General features: G+C 33.6%; 1 protein-coding gene and 2 long non-coding RNA genes across 6 annotated transcripts; 2 read left to right on the forward strand and 1 right to left on the reverse strand.

The window, feature by feature from the left end:
• The first annotated feature begins 1,754 nt into the window (after positions 1-1,754).
• On the forward strand, positions 1,755-19,559 carry LOC148608712 (uncharacterized). 4 transcript variants are annotated; one of them, XR_015914530.1, is made up of 3 exons: positions 1,755-2,052; positions 3,878-4,033; positions 15,489-16,740. XR_015914530.1 is itself a non-coding variant. In XM_088541061.1 (2 exons), the coding sequence occupies exons 1-2, from the start codon at positions 12,585-12,587 to the stop codon at positions 15,557-15,559; spliced, it is 312 nt and encodes a 103-aa protein (XP_088397187.1). In that variant the 5' UTR covers positions 8,016-12,584; the 3' UTR covers positions 15,560-16,740. The 4 variants fall into 4 exon arrangements, 2 of the variants coding, with proteins under 2 accessions (XP_088397187.1, XP_088397188.1); XR_015914531.1 differs by lacking the exon at positions 1,755-2,052 and adding an exon at positions 19,191-19,559 and having other exon boundaries at positions 2,205-4,033; positions 15,489-19,154; XM_088541061.1 differs by lacking the exons at positions 1,755-2,052; positions 3,878-4,033 and adding an exon at positions 8,016-12,825.
• On the reverse strand, positions 17,236-20,043 carry LOC148608713 (uncharacterized). The gene is made up of 2 exons (XR_015914540.1): positions 19,969-20,043; positions 17,236-17,317 (listed from the first exon to the last, which is right to left on the reverse strand). It is a non-coding gene; the product is annotated as an uncharacterized LOC148608713 (long non-coding RNA).
• Positions 20,044-20,368: 325 nt separating this feature from the next.
• LOC148608714 (uncharacterized) lies at positions 20,369-24,829 on the forward strand. The gene is made up of 2 exons (XR_015914539.1): positions 20,369-20,511; positions 20,951-24,829. It is a non-coding gene; the product is annotated as an uncharacterized LOC148608714 (long non-coding RNA).
• Positions 24,830-25,087: the final 258 nt, after the last annotated feature.

Genomic DNA, 25,087 nt, shown 5'->3' on the forward strand with positions numbered 1-25,087 from the left:
GTATTTCCATTATAATATTCATTAGAATATCCTCCTTTTTTTGGCTTGTTTTGGTATTTACCTCAATTGTGTTTTTTTAGTGGGTCTATTTTTTACAACTCTTTGGTTTCAATAGGTCCATCTCCATCGTTCACAAAAAAAAGAACAAAGTCAAATACAATTTTATTCATATTTATATACAAAACAAGTCATATGCGAACGATTATCAAGTACATATATTTCATTGTGGTACATGTATAGAATAAATTTATATAACATATTCAATAAAATCGTAAGATATTTGGAACATTGATCAATTCCACCATCACTTAGTATTAACAAACTGTTTAAAATCACACTCAAAAATATAGAGCTAGTATAAAATTAACTACCAATTTACAGAAGAAAAACCACCGAGGACAATTTAATATTATCGAGCAACCGGGTCATTTAAATTAGAGACAATTGGAGTCAAAATCATTAAAAAAAAATACAGAAATAACAAGTAAAAATCATTAAATATACAACTTTTCAAACTATTATAAAATTTTAACTCACGTCACCCGTAAAACCACCGAGGAGAGGTAATAAATACGTAAAAAAGATAAATGTTTGAGGAAGTAAACCGAAAAATGACAAATACAAAGAGTAAAATATACAAACTAATATAATGAAGACCGACGCCACCCATTGAACCACCGAAGTATTATCAAACCACTGGGATATTTAAATCATTGAATCTATGACGAAAATTTGAGTAAAAATCATTCAAAAATGTACATCGATTAAGACGATAAATGACGACAAGAAAATAATTAAATATTCTAACTATTATCAAATATTAAGGCCACCGAGGATCATTTTGTATAAGTAATGCGTATGTAAAAAGGACAAACTATTGAGGAAGTAAGCCAGAAAAATGACAAGTAAAATAGTACTATTCAAACTATTATTATGAAGACCTACGCTACCCATTTAACCACCGAGGACAACTTTCTATAAGTATAAAAAAAATGACAAAAATTTTGAGGAAGACAGGCAATGAGTAAACAAATAAGACCACTTTAAAATTATTGATATTTCCAAATAACTGACATTCAATAAGTATTGAGAAAATAGTTCAAATAAACCATTTATAAACATCCACTAAAAATAGAGGTTCCGTGGACAAAACTTTTCGTTTAGGGTAAAAATAGGAAAACCCGGCCCTTTCTTGTAAATATGTATACATTTTGTTGTAATGGTAAATCTAAATTAATTGCCTTTTTAGACATTTCTATTTCAAAGGTATTATCATTCAGTTGATTACATTTGAGAGGCATTGGTACACCCTGGAAGTTTTACAAACTATGACTTCCGTGTGATTTTCTTTATTTGTCACTGTTTTGTCGTAGGATGAATTTCCGTCAAGTTTATTCGTGTCCGCAATGATTATTTTGCTGGGATCCGCGTTCTCCTCTCGTCTAGCTTTGCTTATTGCATCTCCAGAGGAACAAAGACATTTAGACGGTGTGTATTCCAGGACTTAATGTGTTTTGGTAACCACTAGTCCTTGAACTATGTATCACCTTAACAACTGAGTAATTATCATGAATTTTTCGCTAAACATGCTACCGATCAACGATTTTCTCGGATGTGCTATGACGTCTCGGTCGACAGCATATTGACGCATGTGGTTGCCGATGACGTTCCTTGAAATGTCTGTATTTTGAAAAAATGGATGGCGTCTCTGCACATTTCTGCTTTAAATAGTCCGGCACTTTAATATCCACTTCCAGGGCTCTAAATGATTTGTCATTCTATATATGAACTGTTCTTATAAAGTCAGGTTTCAAATTTGGCAGTTAATATTATGCAAGGGACCTCTTTTCAAGTAGTCATATTTCGTACCTTAAACTTTTACGCACAATTAACGACTTAGTTTTCAAAATATTGGTTAGGTTACCATCAAGTTTCTAGATGTGTATCGTTCCCCCAAAATCAGGATCCCCCAACAAATTAATTTTCTCATTCTAGTTACGAATACACTGTTTATACAAATGCTTTCTCGAGGAGGAGTGAAATCCATCAGAGGTGGGTCATAATTTGTGTTTAAGAAAAGGTGATTTAATTCATTTTTGTGTCTATATGGAAGGGGAATTTGTTTTTAGCATTATTCCGTCTTTGTGTAACTGAATTGAGTTGTATAATTAAACTTGACAGTGTTATCGATGTCAGATTGTCAGATCCAGAAACACAATATTGTCAAAACTTTTATCACGAAATTATCCATTGCTGTATATATAATATGAAATACAATGACATTGTCCGTTGTGGATTTGTGATGTTTTATGGTTTTTAGATATTGGAGTTTTCCCGCACTTTAATTTTGTGCGCTGCCTTATTATTCGCCAGCTTGATCCTTTTATTGTTTGCTGGCTTATTGCTCGCTAGCTTGAGCTTGGTCAATATATATTAAGTACACCATTATTCTGTTTCATAGACCCGCAATATAAATGGTGCATTTAGTGTTAATTGTGGCTGTCACCATCGCAAAATTTATTTATGTTTCTTGACATTTTAATGCATTGATTCATATAAAAAAGTCAACCACGTCTTCCCGAAATTTTACGAAAGTGCAATATATATGACGCAAATTATTCACACAGCAAACTTTGTTTGCTTTTCTAGAAATAAAAATATACAACACCAATGAATAAAGATATGCACAGTTGCGATCACTTCTAACCTCTTTTCGATTCTGTCAGGGGTTGCTGTCATAGAACAGTTCTAAACTGTCAGAAACTTAAGTGTTCACATTCATACATTTTACATGAATATGATATTTCTGAAGAATTTTGACTGAAATATATGTGTCGCACTCCCTCATTTGATAGTTATATTGAAAAATGTAGTATTTTAGTAAATACTTTTAGACCCTTATGGAAAATAAAAGTGCTCGCACTCATACATCTTGCTAGAATATGAAATTTTTAAGTAATTTTGACTCATATTTATATGTTGCGGCCACCCACATGATAGTTATATTGAAAAATTTAGCATTTTAGTAAATGAATTCAGACCCTTATGGAAATCAAGCGTTTGCACTCATAAATGTTGCGAACATATGCCAATTTTAAGAATTTTGATTGAAATTATCTGTCACAGTTACCAGTATAACACTTGAACTTACAATTTTTACATTTCATACAGTAAGTTTAGACTGTTTAAATTTTAATTTTAAAGAATTTTGAGCAAAATATAAAGGTAGCAGTTTACCATTTAATGCCGAAATTATCAATTTTAACATTTCATAGAATGATGTGAGACCCTCATGCTTTTTAAATGTACTTTCACTGAAAAATTACTTTTTCAATCTTGAAGTTTGTGGGAATTACCTTACATCTGAAAATTATCGGCTACCGTTTTTTAAACTTAGAACAGAATCACAGACGTTTGATTATTTTTTTATGAATAAATTAAAGTTGATTACAGGTCTATAACTGAATGTAAAAAATAAACGATGATATTTTTGACCGATGATCGGTGAGTGACTGGGTCTTGAACGACGAAAATGAACCACCGAGTGATTGTGCTTTCTTTGTCGCGATCCAGGGAAGTTTTTATCAGGATCTGCCAGGAACTAGGAAAAAATGTGTTCTGACCCAAAACAGCCTCTGTCAGACCCTGTTAGGATTTCTGTTCTATCTGCTGCCGTAGAACAGTTTTCCTTACAGATTCTGACAGAATTGAAGAGAAGTTAGAAATGATCACAACCGTAAATGGAATGGAATACGAGGTCGTTCCAGAATGTGCAGCCCCTTTTGTTTTTGGAAAACACCACTTTATTGTACTGGAAAATGCTTTCTCTAGTCTGCATTTATTTAAAATAACGACACATACTTGACTGGAATTACAGGCAAGGGGTTACAGAAACGGAATGCCTAAATAATGTTGCTCAATAAAGGTTAATCCGGGAAAAAGAATCGTGTGTCAGACAGAGTGGACAAATGATGGCATTAAAGTACGGCGACAGAAAATCTGTGACTTTCCTTTTAACAATTCAACCACCAAAGTAAGTTGGTCTTGTATACATGTATACATGTAATTGTAGGAATTTATCAGAGAATAAATATAGTGTAGAAAAGCTTACATCAGAGAGCAGTGGTAATGACAAGTATCCCGCGCATTTGTAAAAAGTTGCATTTTATTATTGTTATCGGAATAATGACGGGCTTAGGTAATAAACAATTTTCAATTTAAAAGTTATCTGTAAGTTTTTTTCTGCAAATAGAAAAGAGTAATTAAGGGAACCAAGATTCTAGCAGAAATCAAAAGAATGTAATGCAGAGACAAAGACCAGGAATGGAAAACAGAAACGCACATCAAAGAACATAAAGTAACCAAAATAATACATACAAAGTGACAAAAGTAAATGAGCAACTAAATGCTGGGAGCCTGGATCATGTAGGGTAAGCGTCGAAATGCTATTATATTTACCTTCATACTTATCAGATTAAAGATGGTGTTCTCCTCTGCACAGTTTTAACAGCTCCTTTTGTGTTTGGAAAGTTAACAACTTTATAGAACCCATCTTTAATAAGGCGAAGTTGTTTGTCTGTTAATAGAAGTTTTATGTTATTGATTCTTTCACAAATGGATGTTTAATAACTCACTGAGATTTCTGTATAAACATCCATAGAGTTTACTCCAGTTTTCCTAAAAATCCTTATCATTTATACACAGAAAACTACCTATTACCAGTAACCACTGCTTTGAGGAACTATTCTCAATAATTCGACATTTTTAGCACCTCGGCAGATGTTACCAGAAACAGCAAACTGGGTTTCACTATTTGTGCATCTAGCCCAGGTTTCCTGTCTTATTGGAGTCCGTGTCGTTCTTTTTCGCGTGTTCATTTTGGTTCTTTTGATCGTTTTATATATTCAGTGTGTCTATTCCCTTTGACTATCATTTATCCCTAGATTGTGCGTGTTTTTTTATTACTGTTTGTATCCTGAAGGAACATTTGATTACCATTCGCAACATTTTCCATAGGTCCTCGGAAGTCTGAGTAACCATAGCCCGGGTGTCAAAAGAATAGGCCTGCAGTAGCGCTATGCTTGTCGTAAAAGGCGACTAAATAGTGCTCAGAACCCTAGCCGGGGGCTACGGCGCTCTATCCACAGAGCAACTGGAATGTGTGCCCCGGGTGGTGGAATGAGGTACCTGCTGGGGTTGTCAGGCTAAACTACGGAAAACCTGACCGCAGACCATAGTGGTGCACCGTGTTGGGAAAGATGCCACGTTCCTCGCACGTTAAAAAACCCTACTATGGTATTCTCCCGGCGTATGAACCATAGGGCTCCACCACAGGAGGCTAAATTGCCTGACCCTACCCACCTCTCCCTGTTTCCAGTGGCAATCAAAATTTGTCGGCCCTATTGTCCTTGTGTCCCATTCCATTTTTTATTTCATCATCATTTCATGTTCATTTTATCATCCATTTCATGTTCATCGCCTGAATATAGCTGAAATATTGCTGCTCAGACTTTAAACTTTAACAAACCAAGAAAAAAAACGGACGTAATTTTATGCATAAATTCTTTTGAAAAATATACTAAAGCTAATTCCCCCTCCCCCTCTTCCCCCTGTCGGCATATGTTATGCTAGTGGTCTTTTAATTCGTTTGAAATATACTCGTTTTTAAACATTTTGTTCATGTAAGTATTTTTTTGTTGGGAGAGAAACATGATGGAAGAACTGTATGTGACACCAATTTTAATGCTGTATAGTGAATTTAATTTTTGACGTGTTGCAAAGTGGCGACATGAACTAAATATTGTAACTTCCGTTTCTATTTCTTAGCAGATGCTCATCCGGGTTTAAGAAATAATTTGTCCATTGCGATACTTTTGCAATTGCAAGTCTCTCGTCGTCCTAATGCTACAATGATAGCAAACACATAATTTGTACCTATAACATGTAGTACATGGACAGCACAATCATAACGAGAATAAGTATGGTGAATATATTAAAGAGTCAACAACCCCACCGAGATAGAAATGGCAGCCCATGGCCAATCATTGGTCTTCAATTAACGACGAGGAAACCCTGACACCACATGGCAGGCTGCAGCTTTCCAATAACACAGGTGCAGCATAATAGTTGGATTTAAAGTGTTCAATGAAAACTTTAGATATATAGGTAATGTCTGTAATGGTCAATCGAAGTAATCTATATCCTTTGCTCGTTTGGTTATGATAGTTTTTGTCGTACGATTTTTGAAGAAATACCTTTTATGAAACCCAAAACAATCTTACGGATTCAGTCATACGTGCTGGCCTGTTTTTGTTTGTTTGTTTTTGTTTGTTTTTTTTTTTGTGGAGGTTTATATTGTAAGTACATCATGTCTTGTTTTGGTTTTTCTTATTTTCATTTTTTTCTTACATTTTTATTATATATTCTATTTTGTGTATGTATATTATCCTTCCAGTTTTGATATTCCTATATGTTTTTCCCGATTTTTGTTCAGTAGACCCACGGGACCATGTGAGCTATTGAGATAAATATTTCTCAGATATCATGCACAAAATGACCTGGTTGTTGAGGCGTAAAAAAATATGGTTGCCAATAATGAATAAAAAACACACGTAACAAGGATGTGCAATGTTTTTGTGTCGGGATTTTAACTGAGTATGGGGAATAGAAGTATAATGAGTTGAAAAATTGTAGGTTTTAATGTTATTTTATTTTGAAAATAATCTTTTTCTCCGAAAACAAAATTGACTGGAGGTTGGCATGATTTTTCCTTAGAGCTTTCTGCGCAGAATCGCTATTGATATTTTTGACTTGTAAATAAACATGGCCGCCTTAGGTAAAGAATATACCATTAGTTCAAATTACAGAATTTTGCCAATATCTAAAAAAAAACGGTTTGGTTTAGTTGACATCTGAGATATTTTTGGAAAAATCGGTTGACGGATGTTTGAGTTATGGTTCTTGAAATGGATCTTGTCCCCAATTGTACATTTCCACATTTGGAAATCTTCTCCATTGAATTCTTCATTGATTGTCATAAAACTTAGTGTAGCTGTTTCTTACAATGTCTTTGATAATCTGTATGTGGGGACTTTAGATTGGGCGAAAAACATGGCAGATGTTGCTAAAGATATACCATAGGGGTCAAATTACAGAATTTTGTAAATTTCTCAAAAACACATCTAGGTTTGGATTAAATCTGACTGGGAGTAAAATTTGTTCAGCATGATGAGATGGGCCTATGCCGTAACCTTTCAGAAAGATCCATTTACATTTCCCAATTAAAACTCTTCTTCTCTGGATCTGCTGGAAGGATTGTGATCTGCATTTGTTTGGATTTTTGATCTGACAAAAACCATAGACATTGTTACTAAAAATGAACTACAGGAGTCAAATTGAAGATTTTCGAAAATTGGTGAAGCTAAATTCTGTCAAAGTAAAATTAATCAGCATTGACATATGCCAAAATTTTCATAAGGATCTGTTTACCATGTCGGAGTTATTGCCCTTGATGAGCTAAACAATCACTATATATAGTTAGATGTATTTTAAAATTTGATAATCGATTTGAAAACTAAGATGATGGCTATTAACCAGATAATTCTTGTAACAAGGTAGAGGAAGTCCAATTTTGAGTTACTGCTTTGGAAGGCTGAAAAGACTGTTATGACCAGGGGAGCGATTCAGATTTTTTAGAACTTCAAGTTTACACTGCAATGGTAATAATATTTCTTTTACTGTGCGATTATAGTTTCACCTCATCTATTATTTTTTTAATTTTTTTTCATTTTGTATTTTTTTATTGAGTTGCCGGAAGAGGCTGTCTTTGAGAAAACCATGCAAAAACTTTTTTTTTCCAAAAGTCGTTTTTGCATTGACTGAAAATTTATTTGACGTTTGAAGGTAGTAAGTTAAGATTCCCAAAAATAATTATCATTTTTGTCAAATGTTGATTGTTCTATTCATAGTAACAGTCATTTTTAAGTATTTACATATTTTTTTGTTTTGTTTTTGTTTTTTTTTTTTGTTGTTTTTTTTTTATTTTACGCCATTTTTCTTCATTAAATTTGGACTATTATCTTTGTTCAAAAATGGAAGTGTTAAAATGTTTAATACAAAGTAATCTTTAAAACAGTGTAAGAACAAAACTCCGTTAAGTTTAAGAAAGTCATTTTGTTTTAAAGTTTATTTTGAAATTTTGCACGCTGCACAGTAAATGATTATTGGTGAGGTTTTTCTTCTGTTTTGATATGGGTAATCGGAAGCATGTCATAGCCGAAGTAACGCTTAAAATTAACTATAGTGACTCTCAAAGTATCAGTGTTACTTTCAATTACCTATCTGTAAAATGTCGACCTGGGATTTTTACATTTTCATAACTTACTTATGTACTTGAAAAAGAGGTATTTTTCGTAAAAATTCGAAATTTGTTGAGCATTTTTTCATTTATTAAATATGCCATACGCCAATCTCAATACAACTATACATTGAAGGGAGTCATTTAAAAGATTGAAATAAGAATAGCTGTAAAAAGCAATTAAATACAAGTTGGAAAATAATATTTTATATAAAAGCAATATTTGGGACAAAATTACTATGGTCCGATTTGGCCAATTGGAAAATTAAATGTTCAAATCCCCTCCATTCTGTTCCTTCTATGTGTGTTTTGGAAAATGTTCAAATTGTTCGTTTTAATAAAACTTTCACAGCTTAAGAAAGAAAGAATGTCGTTTGGCTAGATCCTTTAATCTCAGTTTCCGCTATAAAGATGACATATTTTCTTTATACAATCCTAATTTCGGTGATTTGATACATTGCATCTACCCCAAAGAACTAGAGATAAAGGATACTACAAACACTCTGAAGTCAGCTTCATATCTTGACCTACACTTTAAAATCGATGGTAAAGGAGAACTATTGACCAAATTTTACGACAAACGTGATGACTTTTCATTCAAAATAATCAACTTTCCTTTCATCTATAGCAACATCCCTTCAGCACCTGCGTATGGAGTGTTCATACGTTCTGCCAGAGCTTGCCTAAACTACGCAGACTTTTTGTATCGCGCTAGAACTGTAACAAATAGGCTTCTGGAACAGGGTTATGTTGCTACAAGATTGAAGTCATCACTACGGAAGTTTTATGGTCGTCATCATGAACTAGATCGTTATGGTGTATCCATCTTTCACCATGAAAACTGATTTATTCAACGGGTCATACTTTTCTTGTCCTGGTTTGTCTACCCCGGACTTAATTTTTTATGAACAATTGGGCCGGTGTTTCTAGAAAAGCAGAGGACTCTTACACTACCGGTGCACCTGGGCCATGCTCCCAGTTTTTAATGGATTCCGAGTTGCTCATTTGCTTTTATTACTTTGTATGTATGATTTTAGTTACTTTATGTTCTTTGTTGTGTATGTCTGTTTTCCATGCCTGGTCTTTGTCCCTGGATTGCATTCTTTTGATTACCGCTATAAACGTTGACAAACGGTAGTGGAAGAAGTGATCGTTTTTCTTCATCTCGAGGTTCTGCAATAGCCTTTTATAATTGAAAAGTTTGGATGCAATGGGTGAAGTATAGGAATATGAAATAATTGGATTTGTCTTTGAAATATGGCGGAGTTTGTTGGTGACGTTTTTGTGATGGAGGATGTTAGCCAAATTAATTGCATATTTACCTTTGTTGACAAAAGGTAGTGGAAGAAGTGATCGTTTTTCTTCATCTTGACTTTTCACACAAACTGGTTTAAAGAGTCTTTGGAAACCAATATTCAAAATGATGGGAACAAGTCTGTATAATGATGAGGTAGGGTCAGAAACAGGAGTGTTAAGACTTGTTTTGTAAAGGGAGTGTAGTAGAGTGAGAGGTATAGAATAAAGTTTGGTTCTAATGTGATGAAGTCCAAGAGGTTTTTGTATGAAAGGAAGGAGACCATCTATGGAGACATCATGTAACTTAGATAACGTATAGTGGCGATGGCCATGACTCCTTTGCCGTCTTGGAGTTTTGTCATTTAAATTCATCACATTTATGCTACTTTTATATTGGCTTGAAAGGTTTCCTATACTTTTGATGTTGTAATTGCATCCTTAAGGTATTGCAGTACCTAGTCTGCGTATCCAGTACTCCTCTTTACCCATACGATAGTTTTTACTTAGAACGGGACTGTTCGTAGGATGGTAATTTTTTTCTAAAACACGAACTTTCATGGGGAGGATTGAATGATCTTGTTGATTAAAGTGTTCCCGATAAACTTTTGGGAATTTGGTGGTGTTAATTCCCGGACGATGACCGCACATTCTTTTGTTTAATCGTTCTTGCGTTTCTTTGACATATACTAAACCATATAAGTTGCATTCTAATCCATATATTAAGTTTGTTGATTTGCAACTTAAGTCATCCTGACTTCTTGTATGGAAGGCTTTGTTTGTAAGGGAACTGGAGAAGTAAGGATCGGTTATAAGAATGTTGCATGTTTTGCAATTTTTAATACCATATTTTTGATATGGCACAATGTGATTCGTCATCGTTGTAGTCAAATATATCATTTAAAGTGATGGAACATGATTTGATAATTTTGAAATAGTCAGATTGTTTGTACTGGAATAGATGGTCTGCAGACTGAACGTGTGATTGGGTACATTTAGTTGAATTGGTCGGGGAAATTTCCATACCAGATGTGAGTGTGCTAAAATTCCCATCTGGGGTTACCACATACTTATAAGACAACAGAGTGTCCGATCTGCTGTCAGGTTCGGACTTTTTTATACTGGGCGACGTCCGAGCCAGTTTTTCTTTCATTCCTCTTGTTAAAACCATTAATTAAAAAAAATTGTATTACTGGGTTGACGATACCCTCGGGGACAAAATCCACCAGCAGAGGTATCGACCCAGTGGTGTGAAAGAGTAATCAAGGGAACCAAGGTTATAGCGGTAATCAAAAGAATGTAATTCATGGACAAAGATCCGACATGGAATACAGACATACACAACAAAGAACATACAGTAACTAAAATCATACATACAAAGTAACAAAAGCAAATGAGCAACTCGTGCTCCACTAAAAACTGGGAGCATGGACCAGGTGCATCTTTAGGGTAAGCGTCCTCTGCTTTTCTAGAAAAACCCGCCGAGTTGCTCATAAAAAGTCAAGTCCGGGGTAGACAAACTTGAGATGTAGCACTTCTAAAAAACAAATATCTACCCATCACCACATGGACATGCAACGAAGTGCGAGCCAAGATTTATTTACAGATAAAGTCTAGACTTTAAATCACCGATGTGTATATATAAATTACAATAATTAGTATTATTATATATCAGAGGAAACAATATCTATTCTTCAAATTTTGAATGTTATGAATAAATCTGTGTAAGGAAATTTTCAATAATATATGGCTTTGTATAAAATAAATAAACGTAAATGACACCCTTATAAAATAAAATGGAACGATTTTAATGACGTTTTGGCATAATTTGAATTGATCCTTTAAAGATAATTCGCGTGTAAAGACCATTATAAATTGTTTAAATATAGCTTACCTCCAAAGTTTATTCCAATAATTTCTCATGGTACAATCTACATTGTAACTTAATCTTTATACTTCAAAAATTGCTTATTGAATATTAATAGTTCTCGCGTGACATTAATAAAATAACCCAAAACCGGAAGACTCTTGGCTTGTAGGCGAACCTTTGGAAACATTTGTAGTAGGTTTGAAATTTGGCTGGATAAGGAATTGTTTGATTATGCATTTAAATTAATTTACAAAAAATGAACATACTTTAAAATTTGTATTTATATGCGCGTACGTTACAATGACGTGTATGGAATCGTTTCGTGAACAAAATCATTCATGCAAATTTAACTTTAATGAAAATATAGATACAATGAGGCAATTAAACTTACAATAATGTTCGAGTCGTTTACACACAAACTATTTTTGTGTCATAAAAAACTAAAATTAATACTTTGTCTTATAAGTGGTATTTCTTTCTTATATTTTTCAATTAGTACATTTGACAAAATAATCAATGTTGTCTTACAAAAACGTACGATGATGATTTACAGAGGCAATGAAAGCATTTACATACACAGAAACTCCCAAACAGCAAAAGAATTTGTACTAAATTTTGGTAAAAAAAACAATTCGATATAATACATTTGAATGGCTGACACCTTCAACGTTTAATGTTGTTTATGCAAGTGAAGCAACAATATTGTTTCCAAGTGGACTTGTGTTCAATGGGTCACATACCTTTCATTTTGGAAAATGGTACTGGACTAACGTGAAAAAGACGAATCAAATAAAACAGATTTATCATGACGATTTTGTTTTTACATTCATTCAAATATGGAACAACTTTTTTCAGCATATATTTTTCGATACTTTACCAAAAACACGTCTTGTTTGTAAATGGCTACAGATAAATAAAAGGATAAACATATTAGTGTACAACACACTGCAAAGGGAACTTATTCAAGTTGTGTGCAGCCTCCCTAATAGAAGGTTTAAGAATCTAAACTCAAATGCACAGTTTAGGGGCATTTATTTGTCTTTTTTCGGTGATTCTGTTTACAAAATGGGAATAGTACCACCTGGTTGTTTACAATCTCTCGGCTCACATAATAAAGCAGGGTATGATGTATTATACCTACCTCGAACAAAAGGAAAACCAAGATCAGTGAGAAATGAACATAACGGATTAGTTTTATTAAGGAAGTTTTGGCCTAATCTTAAAATTGTCAATTTAACAAACAACTGGAAACAAGACCGGAAACATTTTTCGTCAGCACGTATTATTATTGGCCCACATGGAGGAGGTATGTCTAATATGATATTTGCTCCCATCAATACAACAGTTGTTGAATTTTTACCTATTGAACGATTGAAACGAAATGAGAGTTTCCTTAAAACAGCTTGAATTTGTTGTAAAACGCATTCAATGAAAAGAAGAGGTTTAAAATTGCGATTTATACCAAAAAGGTATCATTGTGATTCTGACAATCTCTCATTTAACCCTTTTATAAGATAAACTATTTTTGAAAATCCATCCAATGGGTTGGTTATTACGAAATATATCTGAATGTATAATTATATGCAGAATCGCAAATTATTAAGACAATAAACTTTATTATATTACAAAATGTTTACACTGTAATCGCCTTTGCCTGTATGTTTAACCCCAATTACCTTTACAAATAGAACTCTACGTCAAATATGACGACTTGTTTCCCCCAATATTAACTATTCACAGGCTAAGGAATTTTCATCTCATAGTTCACACCTTTTGAAAGAAATTATTGTCCAAATGCCACTTTTCCTCTCACAAAAAAGAACGGAATCAATTGTTACATCGTAACTTTGGCTTGGTTAATCGTTATAGATTATCTATTTACAGAATTACTGACGGACTACATTTGTCAATCTCCAATCCAAGGCTTCATGAGGCAGCAGGGCGGTTGACTTGCAAGAAGCAGGGCATTCTAGATAAGCTGCAAAATTTCAATTACAATCACACTACTACAGTGTCAACATTACACAGAGATAAACTTCATTTACTTTGATATTTTTCAAGTATATATTTGGCGAGATGTTGGTTTTTTCGAATGATTTATTACTATGTTAAATCAAGTTCAAAATTAAATTCCAGCATTTCTGAACATGAAATTGGTTTTACTCTATTTTTATGGTGTTTATTTAATAGTAATTTGATTTATCGACTTCGAATACTATCTTCCATTTTCGCATTACTTACTTTATTTACACCATGAAAGCTTGTTGAATTAATTGATATCACCCAGATGTGAACATATTTTTGACGAGATACATTTGTGATTCTTGTGAGGTGCTGTATTATTGTAGCTAGACTTTTGCCGAATTATAATCATTTGCATCATGACGGGTGTGGCTAGCAGATTTGGATAAGCTCACCCTGATGCACATGATGTAAATCTCCGTATTTTATGGAATTCATATTGAAAAAAAAATCAGTTTCTTCTAAAATAATGAGTAATGATTGCTTTTTGTAAATTGTTATTTGTGCTGATGTGACCGCAAATTTACCAATTATGACGCCAAAGCATGCATATGCTATTTAATCACCACTAGTATATTCACGCCGTAAAGAAAGACGGTGTTTAGCGCTGTAAAACCTATATTTAACCCACCATTTTGTTTGAAATGCCTGTTCAGGACCATTGCAGTACCAGCTGCTACGGTGGTGTAATATATATTTAACAAGATCTGTTTTAGAGTAATCAAAGGAACCAAAGTTATAGCGGTAATCAATATAATATAATCCAGGGACAAAGACCAGACATGGAAAACAGACAAAAAAGAACATAAATCAACCACAATCATACACACAGAGTAACAAAAGCAAAGAAGCAAATCGGACTTCACTAAAAACTGGGAGCATGGACCAGGTGCACCTGTAGGGTAAGCGTCCTCTGCTTTTCTAGAAACACCCGCCGAGTTGCTCATAAAAAGTCAAGTCCGGGGTAGACAAACGAGGAAAGGAATACCATGACCCGTTGAACAAATAAGCCCCCACGGTGCAGACGGACACACAACCTCCGTAGCGATGACTCCAATCCTGCAGCAACATAACCCTGTGAAGTATAGGAATATGAAATAATTGGTATGATTTGTCTATGAAATATGAGGGAATTTTGTTAGCCAAATTAATCGCATATATACCTTTGTTGACAAATGGTATCGGTAGAAACGATCGTTTTTCTTCATCTTGACTTTTCACACAAACTGGTTTGAAGAGTCGGTCGAAACCAATATCTAAAATGATGGCAACAAGTCTGCATAATGATGAGGTAGGGTCAGGAACAGGAGTTTCAAGACTTGTTTTGTAAAGGGAATGTAGTAGATTGAGAGATATAGAATAGAGTTTGGTTCTAATGTGATGAAGTCCAAGAGATTTTTGTATGAGAGGAAGGAGAGTATCTATTGAAAAATCATGTAACTAAGGTGACGTATAGTGGCGATGGCCGTGACTCCTTCCCCGTCTTGGAGCTTTGTCAAATAAATTCATCACATTTATGCTAATGTTATACTGACTTGAAAGGTTTCCTATACTTTTGATGTTGTCATTGCATCCTTAAGGTATTGCAGTACCTAATCTGCGTATCCAGTGCTCCTATCTTTCCCCACAATAGTTTTAACTTAGAACGGGACTGTTCGTAGGATGGTAATTTTTGTTCTAAAATACGAACTTTCATAGAGATGATTGAATGATCTTGTTGATTAAAATGTTGATAAACTGCAGGGAATTTGATGGTATTTATTCCCGAATGATGACCGCACATTCTTTTGTTTAATTGTTCTTGTGTTCCACGACATATATAAGACCGCATAAGTTGCATTCTAATCCATATATTAAGTTTGTTAATTTACAACTTAATTTACAAATTTTCATCGTTATAGTCAAATATATCATTTAAAGTGATGGAACATGGTTTGATTATTTTAGTTGGAATTGTCGGGGCACTATCCACACTAGATGTGAGAGTGCTAAGGTTCCCATCTGGAGACCAAAGGTAGACCAGAAAACAACCGGACACAATTCTATTAACACCTATCACGATCTTGGACAGGACAGGACAGGAGATGACAGTACATGTTCGGTGAAGAGAAGTTACTGTGAACTCTTGTCAACACCTGTCTTAATTCATGATAGCATTTCATCGTTTTTCCACAGTCATTTATCAGAAACTTACAGTAGACAACAAGTCTACAATCACTGTCCCTTTGACAGACAGTATTTTTGCTTCATGTTAAAACCATACTGAAATAAATAGCATTAAAGAACTAATGGATTCAACCATTAAAATGAATTGATATGACAAAAAAAACCTTGAAGAGGATATGAGATTTTATAATAATATATACCAAAGATAGACCAGAAATCAAAAGACTGCCAAACAAATATTCAGTTTTATGTCAATGAACCTGCGAGAATGGGCCTCAAACTCACATACATACATGGATTGCATTCCAAAGGACGATAAAGTGAAGGGAGACAAGATGAACATTTTAGGCTTGACATGGACAATAACTGATGATTATTTAACAGTGAGTAAAATTAACAGAGAAAACAAGATGGTTCCAATTACTACAAGAGAGTTACCTCAGAGATTATCTTCCATCTTCCATTTTTGATCCACTTGGATTTTTCACACCTGTGAGTTTGAAGGCTAAGTTATTCATCAAGATGTTATGGAATAAAATATTGGTCTAGGATGATCAACTGGAGAATGGTGATGCTTTGAGATTGAAAGAGTTATCTGGTGATTTAATCATGGTGTCAGGTTGTCGTATTCCTAAATTTATTATGATTGGTGGCAACATAAAGTACATATTGTGCTTCCTCTGAACGAAAACTTTCAGGCAGTGCTCAAACTTCAATCAGTTCAATGCCATGATTTCAAGCTGGGAGGGAAAAATGTTCTTGTGTTGCTTGTAGCGACTGTTAATCCATAAGTGTAGCAGCGACCCCGAAACCATATGTTAGTTGATATTATTTTGTTTTGTTGACTGTCTGTTTTGCTTTTCGTTCCATTGCTTGATTTGCTCTTTTAAAAATTGCTATCTATGTGGTTACGCTGTATGTGTCTGTCTTATTATAAGTGTTTGTCTTATTGCTTTGTGAATGTATATTACATGTAGGCATGAACTGTATAGCTATTTATGCACCTTATGTCGGTTATAAAAGTTCTCTAGAGCTTATTTTGTATTCTTGTAATGAACTTGTCCACTTAAAATAAAGCTTATTTGATTTGTAACAATTTAGGGCAGGCTAAGACAACCGAATACAATTTTATTAACATTTATCACGACCTTGGACAGGAAATGACAGTATTTTTGGTTCATATTAAACCATACTGAATAAAATATCATTAAAGAAGTAATGGATTCAACCATAAAAATGAATTGAAATGACAAAAAAACCTTGAAGAGGATATGAGATTTATATAATAATATATACCAAAGATAGACCACAATTAGCAAATGATATCGAAATAATACAAAATAATAATGAATAACAAGCAAGCCACAAAAGGTAACTACCCTATCGGTGTACCTGGTCCATGCTCCCAGTTGTTAGTGGAGTCCGAGTTGCCCATTTGCATTTGATACTTTGTATGTATTATTTTAGTTACTTATTGTTCTTTGGTGTGTATGTCTGTTTCCCATGTTTGGTCTTTTCCCTGGATTACTTTCTTTTGATTTCCGCTTGAACCTTGGTTTCATGTTTACTCTTTCATATTCATGGCAAGAAATGAAAACACGAAAACCCACCTTAAAAAAATTACAAATAAATAAAATTAAAAAAATAAATGTATAACATTGTGTGTTGCAGATAATAAATATGTTCTCATATTTCCAAATAACGATGACAACGATAATGCACAGTGCTAATGCAAAACATAACCTGCATGAGCAAGCAATTAACACCTTTTGTAAATCATCTACTTTCATTATCTTATATGAACTCCTTTTGTTTGATTTAGTATCATTATAATTTCGGATGGATGTTTGTCGTACTTTTTGTTGCTTCTCCTTTTTTTTTTTTTTTTGATATTTAGTTTGTTTCGTTATTGATACATGTTAGCAGCTAAAGTAACCCTTTCTATTCTTTTTAAATAAGTGTTTATATTCATTCATAAATGCCCTTGTGTGATTTCATCTCTTCATTTCTTTGTGAATCCAATATATTCTATACAATTTCAACTCGCTGCCGAAATGCTTTACAGACCTGTCCAACATTTGCTCAGTTTAATGTTGCATTTATGTTGATTATTATATCAATAACATTCTGTAATTAAGTATCATTTTCTTTTTTTCTTAATTTTAAATTTTTAAATAGTATACAATTCTTGAACCTTGCATTTCCGAATCTACAATCGGTAGTTTATGTCGTAACAATCTATGAAACACCCCTTAGTATTACTATTATCCGATTTTGCCTTTTGGATAATTTTGATATCATGTTTAAGATAAGAAGGGGGCATTTATTTGAGTCTTCTTTTATTCCTTGGAAAAATATATATATTTACAACGTCTCAGAATGTGACAGCGGTACGAGTTTGAGTCCCGCGGAGGGAACGACCAAAAATGTACTTTGCAAATTTGACAGTTCTAACATCGTTGGGAATTTTTCAGACCCTTCTATAAGTTAACGTTATCTTCCCTGTATCATTTAATTATAGATACACACATACACTTTTGTATCTTAAGGTATCGACAATTACCACATCCCGATCTATACATATCTTCCCTGTATCAATTTGATCTGATGGAGCAGTGTAGCAAATAGAGTTGTCACATTTTGAGACGTTGTATAATATTGATTTTTTGTGACATGCATCATTAATTTGATCTTCTATCGTACATAATGACATCTACATGAACTGTCCCGTATGTACTACCATACATCGAGTACTAAGTAACACCTCTAGATTAATCTTACGGGGAGGAATGATCCGGCCAGCGAAAGCTATATTTTTATATAGCCGAGCTGGCCAAGTGGCCTAGAGCGCTGGAATTAGTACATGCCTTTAGCACCTGATTTATAAGTGTTTTTGTTTTTTGTTTGTATTTTTTGTTTGTTTTTTTGTTTGTTTTTTTGTTTTTTTGTTTGTTTTGTTTTTGTTTTTGTTTTGTTTGTTTGTTTGTTTTGCAATGATTACAATTTCTCTTCTTTCTAAATGAGGTTTACTGATATTTACTGTATTTCTTTTTTTTTTGTGTGTGTATAGTTCATTGAACTCAATATATATTTGCGTAACTTCATCTTGTTACCAACTATACTTAAAAGGCATTCAATTATTCCTGTGTATGACATGGTTAATTTTATCAATACCAGTTAGTTTTATGGATTATGTAAAGTATATATTATTATAGTCTGTGTATGAAATGTGCTTTCAGTGAATCATTTCGTCAATACCATTTGATAGCGTAATCAAGAGAACCAAGGTTATAGCGGTAATCAAAAGAATGTGATCTAGGGACAAAGACCAGACATGGACAACAGACATACAAAACAAAGAACTCAGAGTAACTAAAATCATACATACAAAATAACAAAAGCAAATGAGCAACTCGGATTTCACTTAAAACTGGGAGCATGAACCAGGTGGACCGGTATGATAAGCGTCCTCCTCTTTTCTAGAAACACCGGCCGAGTTGCTTATAAAAAGCCGGGGTAGACAAACGAGGAAAGGAAAACTATGACCCTTTGAACAAATCAGTTGTCATGGTGCTTATGGATATACCATAACGATCCACGAGTTCATGGTGATGACCATAAAACTTCTGTAGTGATGACTTCAATCTTGTAACAACATAACCCTGTTCCAGAAGCCTATTGTATTAGACAGTTCTAGTGCGATACAAAAAAAATGCGTAGTTTCGGCAAGCTCTGGCAAAACGTATGAGTTGTGATATGAACACTCCATACGCTGGTGCCGAAGGGACGTTGCCACAAATGAAAGGAAGGAAAGTTGACAATTGGGAATGAAAAGTCATCACGTTTGTCGTAAAGTTTGGTCAATTGTTTTCCTTTACCATCGATTTCTAAGTGTATGTCAATATTAAAATTACTTCAACGAGAACAGTTGTATACATCTACAAACTTTACAGACTTATATTCAAGCAATTAGAGTAATTTTGCAATCAAATATCAAGTAATGTCGAAAACTCGAATCAATGTATATAACTACTAAAGTAGTTTTTCACCGCAAAAATAACTTTAATTTACGCTTCATTGATTTGGTTTATGGAAAGTAAAATCAAAAGAGTTAGAGAAAAAAGTATTGATATTTGATTTTTATCTTCATCAAAATGAGAAGAAACATGAATTTATTTATTTTTTTTTTTTTTTTTTGAAATTCTAAAACAAATAAATAAAAATGTTAAGTAGAGAAAAAAAAATGAAATTAAAAACTTACTCTTTCTTTTAAATTTGATGAGTTCAATTTACCTTACCTAATTCTCGTCGCTAAGTCTTGCAAATATACGATATATTTTTAAAATTCATCATGCGTTAGATTTCGTCATAAAATGATTTGGCTTATATTATTTTTCAAGTTCCAGTTCGAGCACTTTTTTTTTAATTTTTGTGAAAATTTCAGAAATTTTCGACTTTTCAAAAGCTTATGTTTGTTTTTTTAGCCATAAACAGGAACGCGTCTAAGTCTGATTATATGAAATTACCACACGGGATAAATTGTGCTGTCCCTTGATTTAATCCACAAATTACCTACTGAGCTTTTTTCTCCATGTTACAGTTTCTCTGTATCTACTTTTTAGCTGGTACACTGTAATGTACATGTTTATTGAAATTATTTGATGCGTTCAATCACTGTATAAAAAGTATATGTCTAAAATCAAAATAAGGTGTGGTTTTAAGGGATTTGTTCAGATGGAATTTTTTGTCGCTGTTTTGTTGTTTATTACTTGTTTTCATCTATTGGTTTAATTGAAAATAAAAGGTAAGATTTCTTGTTAGTCTTACTGTTTCCTGACATTTAAACTTTGTAATCCAGCACTTAAAACCAATTAATTTTATCAGACGTGTAATTTGTGGGATATACATGATCGGTACGTTTTTTAAAGTGTTCTATATCATATAGATCAAAATACTAAACGTCGTATTTATCATGATCCAGACGCAATAATAATAGGTTAATTAATTGGAAAAAGTGAATAAACAAAATATGACCTCGATTCCCGGAGAACGCCTATATGTAATGTGGGTGCAGAATTGTTCTTTTCACGAGTCGCCATATTTCGATTATTTACGATTACCAATCGAATATTCTATTTATTATATAGATATATAGAGTTAGTAAATCACTGCTATCTGTATGATAATACTTCAGTGTATTAGCCCCTGTTGTCACGTTCGTTTGTTTGTTTTTTCTTTTGTAGGAGTTCATAGATTTGTATGGTCTGGTTTTGACTTGTATGATTTTAGACTTTGTGTATGATGGGCGGACCTCATCCGTTGCATCGCAAGCTTTTTATGACTTGGTAACATACATTGTAGGAGCACGAAAACATGTAGGTGCGAGTGTACTAAATAACAATATAATACAAAGTCCAGACTGTCTTAGATTATCTCTTGTTTTCGACATCAATCTGCTTTAAAAATACAATTTATTTTGGATCATGAAATAAAGGATAATGTGTTTCTACGGACGTCGTTTGAGACATTTTGAATTGATCAACATGTACTTGTAAATCATTTCATAATTGCCTTTGAGGGTCTATTAGTGTAGTATAAATGTAGATGTTATCTGAAGTGACAAAGTTTGAGAATTAAGACCATTGCATGATTATTTGCAATATCCTACAGATTGTTCGAAGAAATCTTATTGCAAATTATTTCTTAATACATAGAAACAAATGTTTTGATGACCTGATTAATAGCCTAGATTTACCTCGTATAATACAGCCCAAAATGTAAGGGAAAGTACGTGTATATGGAGAAACATTTACGGAGTGTACTCGCCTTTTTATATTAATTTTAACAGAAGCTATATCTTACTAATCTACCGAGACCTGCTACAGAGGAAAGTAAAGCGCTGTATAAAATCCGGAAGCTATTTAATTACATCGAATGCAGAACATTTTTGACCAGTGGATGCTCATTGGAGTAGGGCATTTTAGCCTAAGATATTTCGGGATCGGGAAGCGGTGGTCTGAGGAAGGGAAGTGTGGATTAAATATCCCCCTGTCCAACCCCTCGATACTGAATAAACTTTTTTTCTGCAAAGGCTAGCAATTGAGTGCTAAATTTATATATTATCAGTCGGAACGTCATTCTGTCACACTCTTAGATTTCAACATCCTCAGCTGAAATGCACGGAAAAGTTAGCATGTCTGACTCATCGGGAAGACGTACTGATTTTTTTAGGAAAGATTCCTTTTGATAAAATTGGATATGTAATACGCTGAACTAGATATTTTTGTGGTATTAACGTTGATACATCATTTCTTGATAAATATAATAATTTGTATTGCATAATTGCTCAGAAATGGATGGATTTGACATTATCGAGTTCGATCCACTGCATTCAAGAACTGCTGGATCCTATGTGGAATCTATTCTAATACATAGTAACCAGGTTGTGAATAAAGCTATAGTGCATGATAAGACCAATATAAACAAAACTATAAGTACGAACATTAATGGTACTGTAAGCCAGAAAAGATCATTAGAATCTGATACAGATGCAGATACTCCCACAAAACTCAAACCTAATGACAATAGATCAAATAGCTTTCTGAACTCTGTGATTCAAATACAGAGATGAGTGAGCTCAAAGTGATGGTTCTTGGTCAAACAAATAGTACATGTATAAACAATATGCGTATTTCCTAAACAGAACGTATAAATACATTGGAAAATAACATATCAAAAGTATTAGCAGTAGTGCTCATAGAGCGAAAAGTGAAACATGAAGTCGATCAAATGAAACGGGAGTTTAACTCACAATGAAATGATTTTAAAGACCAAATTCCACGCTGGAAGCAAAAGTCAAAGGTGTTAAATAAACGTACCCGTAAATCAAAACCGTCCAACATTAAAGTTGTAAAGGTGCGATTCAAAATCTGGGCCAGTAAGTGTTAGCATGCAATCTGTCGAGAATAAAAAAGGTTTTGAAAGCAATGTCGAAGCTGATGGGAAATAAGACTTTTGGCTCCACTAACATTGAAAATGTTATTCCTTATGAAATTATATCTCAGCAAAATAATACCTGCACGATACCGAAGAAGCTTGGGAAAAGTGACAAGTATAGGGTAATTGGATCGAGAATTGTTCCTAACCGCCGAGATGGAAACCAGGGAAAATCAAAACCGTCCAACATTAAAGTTGTAAAGGTGCGATTCAAAATCTGGGCCAGTAAGTGTTAGCATGCAATCTGTCGAGAATAAAACAAACGTTTTGAAAGCAACGTCGAAGCTGATATGAAATAAATCTTTCCCAAATAAATGGGAAAGTACGACAACATATTTGTCATGTATTGTAGACAATGTTTTTGCTACAACAGGGTCCTTGAAAACTGATGTAGCATTGGCACTCATTGACCTACTTGAAACTTTCACCAGTTTTAAAATTAAAGATCTCACGGCCTTTAACCACTTTGACAGAATCAATGTCTTCTTCTTCTCGTTTTATCCATTTTCTTGCGTAGTCCTCCACGGCATCCTGAAGATGTAGATATTGCTCTAAGTTGTACCGTTCTCGATACAACTGAAAATCATTTAGGAGATTTATTCTTAGACTTTTTAGTAGACGTAAATTTTTGTGTCTTCAATGGTCGCCGTGGGATCCATGATAATTTCACATGTGTGTCAAAGAAAAGAAACTCAGTCGTTGACTACGTTTTAGTTCCATACGTTTCCATACGAATGTTTGCCAATAGTATTGGAATTTAAAATAAATACAATGTCATATTGGATTGAGAAACATAGGATGTGTGTGCCTGGCAAGCGTCCAGACCATTCTCTACTTGGATAAAAATTATTCTTCCCGATGAAGCGGCTGTCATTGAAAATGATGGACGTGTTTGAGTTGATACTTCAAAATTATCAGCGGAGGTTTTGAATTCTTACATTAAGAGACTTCAATATACTATACATCGCATTGAAAATGCACTCTTAATAAATAAAAGTGTAAATAAAGCGTATGATACATTTGTTAACTTTCTAATGAATGAACAGTGAAAAGTTCAAACACTTCTCATACCATGAACAGTAAAACCAAATTTATGAATAAGCCTTGGAATGACGTGTTACAAGATAAATGGAATGCTGCCAATAGTAAAGAAAAAAACTGTTGTTTAAATGTACTCAGCACACAAACATTAAGCGTAAACTGAAACAAGAATACTGCCTTGCGCGTGATGATTTTGATAAACATTTACGAAAATTTAAACGATAGTATCAAATTAATTTCCAGGATATTTTATTTGATGAACTGGAAAAACCTAATTCTAGAGACTTTTGGAGACATATTGGTAAAATTTGAATTTCTTATGACAGAAAATATACAATACTATTAGAAGTAATAGACGATAACGGTGAAATTATAACAGACCGCGATAGTGCATTAAAACGATTTAAATCAGACTATCATAAATTGTAGAATGAAGTATCCGACGATTCACTGTATGACGACTGTAATTTTGAAATCATCAAGATACAAAGTATACAGGATTCTGCAAATGAGGACACAATATAGGATTTTGCATGTCTGAATGAACCTATTTCACGCTATAAAGTTGAAGAAGCCGTGAAACATTTGACGTTGCGTTAAGCCGCTGGTATTGACAATATTCCGTCAGAAGTCCTGACGAAAATTACCAGTCTTGATATGTTACATAAAATATAAACATTTTGTATTGATAATAGTGTGTCGCCTCTTCAATGGAAACAAGGAATTATTAATCATATTGTTAAACCAATTTGTACTGATATTCGTTTACCGCTTACTTACCGCGGTATAATTTTAATATCAGTGTCATGTAAAACGTATTGTGATCATAGATTTGTGTAATGGATAAAAGATTCGGAGTCATTGGTTGATGAACAATGCGGATTTCGTAGTAAACGAAGCTGTTTGGATCATATCTATAGTTTATACACAATATTAAATGATCGCTACATGTAACTGTCACGTCTTTCTACTTTCGCCTGTTTTATTGATTTAAGAAAGGCGTTCGAAAATGTTACCAATAATTGTTTATGGTTCAAATTACCAAAATATGGTATGAATGGTGGGATAAAATTAAGCAATCAAAATATTATTTGTTTATGTTAAATAATTATCAACCAAAATTTAGAAGGACCTCAACACGATGCCAAGAGAGAAGTTTATAGATCCTTCACTTTGAAAGATTAATGAAGGAAACAAGATTATAGCGGTAATCAAAAGAATGCAATCCAGGGACAAAGACCAGACATAGTAAACAGACACACACTACAAAGAACATAACGTAACTAAAATCATATATACAAAATGAAGTATGCATTTGACTTATATGGAAAATATAACACATA

The sequence above is a fragment of the Perna viridis genome, chromosome 8 (genome assembly GCF_037379345.1).
Source record: "Perna viridis isolate PV_CMFRI_1.1 ecotype Kerala chromosome 8, ASM3737934v1, whole genome shotgun sequence".
NCBI lineage: Eukaryota > Metazoa > Mollusca > Bivalvia > Mytilida > Mytilidae > Perna > Perna viridis.

Bases quoted from the DNA above. Each gene is read 5' to 3' on its own strand.
- LOC148608712 (XM_088541061.1), top strand. From the start codon at position 12,585: ATGGGAATAGTACCACCTGGTTGTTTACAATCTCTCGGCTCACATAAT. The intron at 12,826-15,488 runs GTATGTCTAATA...TGATTATTTTAG, and splicing joins TATTGGCCCACATGGAGGAG to TTGGAATTGTCGGGGCACTA.